This window comes from Olea europaea, unplaced genomic scaffold, assembly GCF_002742605.1.
Source record: "Olea europaea var. sylvestris unplaced genomic scaffold, O_europaea_v1 scaffold1972, whole genome shotgun sequence".
Taxonomy (NCBI): Eukaryota; Viridiplantae; Streptophyta; class Magnoliopsida; order Lamiales; family Oleaceae; genus Olea; species Olea europaea.
This window is the reverse complement of record NW_019237575.1, coordinates 63,659-70,923: the sequence shown is the minus strand read 5'-3', so window position 1 is coordinate 70,923 and position 7,265 is coordinate 63,659. Positions and strand designations below refer to the sequence as shown.

The 7,265-nt window shown below is 27.4% G+C and overlaps 1 protein-coding gene and 1 non-coding gene across 2 annotated transcripts; both read right to left on the bottom strand.

Annotated features, from left to right (window-relative positions):
• Positions 1–270: 270 nt before the first annotated feature.
• On the bottom strand, positions 271–354 carry TRNAL-CAA. The gene has a single exon. It is a non-coding gene; the product is annotated as a tRNA-Leu (tRNA).
• A 2,939-nt stretch (positions 355–3,293) lies between these two features.
• On the bottom strand, positions 3,294–4,313 carry LOC111379337 (TATA-box-binding protein-like). The gene has a single exon (XM_023002697.1). It carries the CDS (start codon positions 4,052–4,054, stop codon positions 3,452–3,454), a length of 603 nt encoding a protein of 200 aa, XP_022858465.1. The 5' UTR covers positions 4,055–4,313; the 3' UTR covers positions 3,294–3,451.
• Between the last annotated feature and the right edge of the window lie 2,952 nt (positions 4,314–7,265).

Here is a 7,265-nt window from a genome sequence, read left to right as displayed (position 1 = left end):
AAATATTATAAATTTTAAAAAGAAAGAAAATGCAGCAGTTTTTTTTTGATTTGTTGAAAACAAGAATCGTGCATTTCTACACAAACACAAAGAGCCCAGAAGTATATACATATATATGATTTTTGGGGTGGGGCAGTACGACTGAGAGTGAGGAAGAGGGAACGAGCGGCCATTGTAGCTGAATTCCTTGGCCAATGCTACTGAAACGACGATTCAAAGACGGGGAAAAAAGGAAAAAAGAAAAGTAAACATTAATAAACACGGTGAAAATGTCAGAAGTGGGATTTGAACCCACGCCCTCTCACGAGGACCAGAACTTGAGTCTGGCGCCTTAGACCACTCGGCCATCCTGACGTTTGTGAACATTGTCGCCAATTACCTTTTTAACGTCTAGCTAAATTTTACACAAAATCTTATTTTGAATTATTTTATACCAAATTTGATGTAATTTTACACTAAATTTGGTGCAAGTTCACCATTGGTTTTACTCCAAATTTTATTTTACAAGTTATATTATTAAAAAATAATTAAATTAGAAATTTTATCTGATGAAATAAAATATTCTATTTATTAATAAATTGAATTTTTTTTAAACATAATATCTCAAATTATAAAAATTACTTTAAACAAACAAGGAAAATTACATATAACGAGAATAACACCCTGTTTTGTTACTTATTTATCAAAATTAGTATCTTAATTTATTGTTGAAATAATTATTACTTATTAATTGATTAAAATCGAAAAATAAATATTAAATAAAAATACAATCATATTAAAATATTTATGAATAAATTAAAATCAATCAATGCTAAAATATTAAATAAGGACCTAGATAGAACAAACAATTTTTATAACGTGTAAACAAGGGTAAAATGAAAATTCTTATATTTGGTGTAATTACTCTATCTTTTGCACTATATTCAGTTTATTGTTGGAGGAGTTTTTACACTGTGCCCTTGTCTGAGCCGCATTATTTTTATAAAAATATATTTTTAAATAGTGTGTTAATGAAAAATACGTGGTTAGAAAATAAGGAAAATTTTTAAATTTACGCATAATATTATTTTATTAAATAATATATGGTTGAAATGATGTCGAATTACTGTTTAAAAATATATTTTTTCCAAATAATGTGAGTCAAACAAGACCTATATTTGACCTCTCATTGGACATCTCCTTAACCCCTGTTTGACAACCATTTTTTTAAAATTATTTCTTCTCATATTCATTTTCAACTATACATTCTCACAATAAAATATTATTTACGTATATCTAAAACTTTTTTTTTTAACATTTTAACCACATATTCTCCAAAAATTTACAATTCAAAAACTCATTAAAAATAAAAAAATCTGTCAAACAGGGGCTTAGTAATATAATATATTTAAATATTATAATTCCCCAATAACAATTTCTTTATTTTTGATTTAGAGTGAGGATTAAAAAAATACTGTTTATTAAAATCGTTTAAGCTCGAAATGTTGGGAGAATAACGTAAAAAATGAAATAAAACTAATCTCTTGATTTTCATTACATTGGCTAGCTTATTAGTTAAAAAAAATAAAGTTAAGTTTCTGTCCAATTGTTACTAATTAAGTTAATGTAAAGTGAAAGAGCGTCGAGAAAAATAATATAGGAAGTCTTTGAATATTTACGATGTTAAAAATTAATAGAAAATTATGAAAATTTATAATACTTTTATGAATTTTAAGAACTTTCGCAAGCATAATATGAAGTATATCCTCCAATAAAAGTATTAAAATTCGTTCAGTTTAAAAAATCCATGCACATAGCGCACAAGGTTTTATCATATTAAATGTACTGAGAAAATAATTACAAAGAAACCTAGCTGTCTTGAATTTTCACGAGATACAAGTTGGATTTTCCATCAAGCAAATTATTTTGTTGCGAAAATAAATATTCTTTGTTCCATTGGAATATATGGAGGTGAACATCCTTCACTCTCTACCAACTTTGAAGCAGGGTAAACAATCGTGTATGGTGATGGATTATTCGACAAAACAATAGAAATTTTTTATTCTTTATTATTCACGGTTGCTTTGTGTACGACACTCTTATATTTTCAAATAAAATAATGTCATTTGCAGTTGCTCATTATAGTAGTCCTACGTGTCATACACATGACCGGTGATTATTTGATACATTAATGAATAAAAAAATTATCACATTAATGCATCAAATAATCACTTGTCATGTGCATACTACATTGGACGACTGCAGTAACGAGCGATTACGAATAGCATTGCTCTTTCAAATATTTGCCAAAGTAAAAAAATTAAGTTCCTCATTTTCTGTAATTTTCGAAGTATGGCTTGTAAGATAGACTCTGGCCATATTAAAAATGTACCTTTCCGTTAAAAGCTCTCTATAATATTCAGCAAACATAATGTCATTTAACAATGTAGACAAGCAGTTGTAAAAGAATGTATATGCAACATAAATAAAAGGTAAAAGAGGAGAGAAACATAGAATAAAGTGTAATAGTCTTCGTCATGCATGTTAAAAAGGACAAACTACATAAATAAGGCAAAAATAAGGGGAAAAATATTGAGTTTTGTTAAATATTGTAAAATCAGGTCCTTAAAGAAAAATACTAGTAAGTAAGAAAATAATCAGAAGGAAAATCAGATGCTTAAAGAAAAATGCGAGCAGTAAGTGAGAAAATGATTGAAAGGACAAAATGATTATTTTATCCGGATTTAATTATTTGATGTTCGACAACGTAATATATATCCATGACAAGTTAAGAGGATATAAACCGTAAGGAATTAATTGATGTTACTCGTGTAATTTTTCTATAATTTAGAGTTGTATGTGCAATAATGACAAAATAGAAGTGGAGATTGAAACTGGGGATAAAATCCTTGCCCTAGAAAAAAGAGATATTTTCTTCTCTTGATTTTTTCTCGTTCTATTTCAAAATCTTGAAGTTCTTGATGTGTCCACACATCAACTAAATTTATACTTTGGAATAATATCAAGAAGATATATTGAATATTAAGATTCAAAAACAAGATAGAAAGCAGTTTTTATACAGATAAATAATTCAAGAATTCAGTCCTATCGAGTGATTAATTATGTTATAATGTGAATCTAAACAATTAATAAAGATCTTGGATCAAGATTTATGAAAAATAAAATTTTATTAACTGGGATTTTACTAATTTTCCAACAATTTCAACTATAATCAAGAAGAAAAGTAAAATAAATTTCACAACTGTTTAAAATTATAAAATGATCTAATACATGATTGAAAAAAAAAAAAAAGGTGCCAAAAAACAAATATTCCTATTATATTACAACGTGCTATAATTGGGATCCATGTAACACAAAGATTACAATACAGTAAAAACAAAATTTCCAAGAATTCTTCCAAATAACCTTCCTGTTTGCACTTTCTTCCAAGCTTCTTGATTGAAAATCATGTCTACTTTCTCCTGTATTGTGTAAGCACAGGGAAAAACTTCTCAAAAGCTGCATAAACTTCATCTTTCACCTTTGCTCCTGCGATGACTATCTTTCCGGATGCAAAAACCAGAAGCACAGTCTTGGGATTCATCATTCTGTATATCAGGCCTGGAAATAGTTCTGGTTCATAGCTTGCAAAGACTCCATGGGTACTTACACTCAACAACTCAAGTCTGATTGCGAACTTGACATCGCAAGAACCCACAATGTTTTGAATTTGAAAATTCTTGAATTTTGCTGGGAAACCGAGCTTTTGGATGATTCGGGCATACTTCTTGGCGGCAAGTTTGGATTGTTGCTCGGTTTTCGCCCCTGTGCAAACTATCTTCCCGGAAGCGAAAATCAATGCTGTTGTTTTGGGTTCTTTGATCCTCATCATCACTGCCGTAAAACGCTTAGGATTATATTCTGTGTTTCGCGCTTTCTGTGCTATTTCTCGAAGATTCAACTTACAATCCAAATTGACAGACGAAACAATATTCTGAATAATTGGGACGATTCCTGATGGATGCTTGTCAAAATCCATTGCTTCCATCGCTTCCAACACATGATCATCACCCATTTTGTCTGATAAAATACCTACTCCAGACAATGGATTATGCTCAAGAGAAAAATATGAATTCAGAAGAAGGGTTTCCAAGATAAAAATCAGATATATATCCTCAAAATCTTGAACAAGAATGGTTAAAAGTATGAAGCAGAAATAATAGTTTGAGAACTTTGTGTAGAAACTAAACAATATGGGAAGATGAGAGATTGAGTGAAGAATTTGCGTCCATATGAAGCCTAAATGTGCGTAAATACTAGTTAGAGTAACTTAGTTCTGAAGGAATTATAATTTATTTCCAACGGTTTTGATCCATCCTTGAAAATTTCGCACTTGTTCCATTTGTTTCCTTTTCTACACTAACCCACCAGAACTATGCTGCTTAGTTGATTCTCCGGATTAAAATTAAATGATCCAAGTTCATATGTCAATGAAATTAATGTGTTTTCGAACAACGATTAAATTCGCCATAGGCAAACACGACTAGCTACACTTAAAAGTAAAAATAAATTTACCTTTAAATTACTTATATTGTAAAATGCAATCTTTAAAATTACTTTCTTTCTATGAATAATATTTACTAGTAGAATTGTATGTATTTTATTAAAAATCAAAATTTTACATTAATAGGTAAAAACTAGGAATTTAGGGGTACAATAGTTATATCAATTATAGCGACACAGATACAATAATCATATAATAATTAAAATCTAATTTACAACACCTCTCAAATGACTAATTACATATTATTTTCCTCGTTAAAAACCTTGTTTGATGAAAAAATTCGGTGGAACAAAGAAATAAAAAGGGGGGGGGGGGTACAACTTTTTTTATTGTATTAAAAATAAGTCGTCTCATTAAACCTTGTTGAGAAAGTTTGAATTGACAAAATCTAATCAAAAGAAAAATAGTTCAACTACTCTCATGATATTGATCACTGTAATCTTTATCTCATGTATCAATTTTTTGAATGTAGTTAATAAGTCAGTCACATTGTCACTTTAGAAAATTTATTAAATATCGATGTCTTGAAGCTAATGTATATACAAAAATTTTAAATAAATTTGCTTTTTCTTGTCCCCTTTGATGTAGTTTCATTTGACTTGTGCAATATTAGTTGTTTCATATAATATATTCATTTATCCTTGTTTGACCTTAGTCAGCATAATAGTATGTGGTAAAACCAATTTTATTGTTTATCAACGACAAATTATTCTTTTAGAATATTAATATGTATAAGCCATTCTTTGAAATAAAAAAAATATTCTTTGAGAACAAGGGATTGTTTGTATATAAGTTATGCTTTTTCAGGAGTATTAACATATTATCAGACTCAGATTTATATAAAATTAATCTTCGAAAACTAATACAATATTCTTTTAGAATATTGATTGGTATAAAAAAATTCTTCCAGAAAATCAAAATAATATTATTCTTAAATATTTATGTAGTTCAATTGTGTTTCAGTTGTGTTTCTTCAGGAATGTCAATACAAATTTCTTCATATTAACTTGTGCTTCTTTAGAAATATAACGAGATATATACTTTTCAATAGTATGAATACAATATTCTTCTTGAATATTAAAAATTAATAATTCGTTCTCCCTTTCGAGTTAAAAAATACAAGATTCTTCTAAAATATTAATATTACAAAATTGTTTCACCTTTCAAGCAATGGTAATTTTTGTTCTACATGAGTAACAATGCAATAAGTCTTTTGGAATATTAAATCGATATAAAGTCATTTTTCTTCAAAAGTAACGATATAATATTTAATTATTAAAATAGATGTAGATAACTTTGAGCATTCTCAAACTCCTAAAAAAATGACTTGAAAATATTTTGTTCTAAAAATAGTCACGATCTTCTAATCAATTCAAAAATCTTGTTACTGTCCGCATAGCATGAAGTGTATGATCTTGATCTTAATAATTGAATTTGAAGAACAATAAGTCATGAATCTACTGTTGAAATTTCTTGATAATCGAACCACGCATTACTGATATATCAACATCGGATCATATATGCTGCAACCTATCCACATTCTGTGAATTTTCTACAATAGAAGTTTCAAATTTACTATCTATCTGTTATGTAAAATACTTGATGATCTATTTTAAATCAATTTAATATATCAATGTTTATATTTGTTCAAGAGCAATAATACAATATTTTAAAATGTTATGCTCTTTAGGAGTACTAGTAATAATTAATATTTTTCTGGAATATTAACAAAATAAAAGTTGTTTTTCTTCAAAAATTACAACTAAAGATCGAGTTGTTTAATTTGTGTTTTTCATGAACACCAATATATTATTATTAATCATAAAAAATTTACTCTTTAGAAGTAATAGCATAATATTATTATTAAATAACAAATCTTGTAAATTCTGCTATTTGGGAGTAAATAATATTTACTGGAATATTAACATAATATAAACTTTTGTTATATCTCAAATCGTATTATTTTCTTCAAGATTTATGCCATTTCTAGAAAACGAAAAAAATATTATTATTATCATTTTTTTTGTTTAAAAATGATGTTATTATTACTTCTTCGATTGCAATTGATTAATGTTCTTTTGGGTTGTTGAAATTGTAATATTATGTTTCCGCCAAGATCATCGACATGAAATTCGTCTAGAATATGATATGCACAAATATTATACCTTTTCAAAAGTAATAATACAGTATTATGTTCAAATACTGTTATGTATGAATTTGTATCTATCAGGAACAACAAAATAATTCAAATATTATATTCATTTTCAAGCAATGCTATAATATTCTTCTCGACTATTGATTTAGATTGTTTCATTTCAATAATAGTATGAAATATTATACTGATATATTTAACCAAAAAAAAACATTCAAGTAAATATTTATCTCTATCATAAATTGCTATAGTCAAGTCGATATAACCTGATCAAATAAGCTATACCTCATTGTTATGCAATTTGAAGTTAAGAAACTACTTCATTTTCTTTGAGTAGAAAAGAAGAGTTTCTTTGTAGACTCAATTGACTATAGCTTCTTGTCTTTCCTTGATTGAAGGAAAACAAATTTCTACATCAACTAGCTAGATATTCATAAACAGCAAGAGAAATATTTTTGTTTCTAACTCAACTGACTAAAACTTACTACTGATAACATATTATAAATTAGAGAAAAATGAGAAGAAATTAAAGAAGTCAATAGATTGTATTTCATTGAGAGCTAAAGTCTC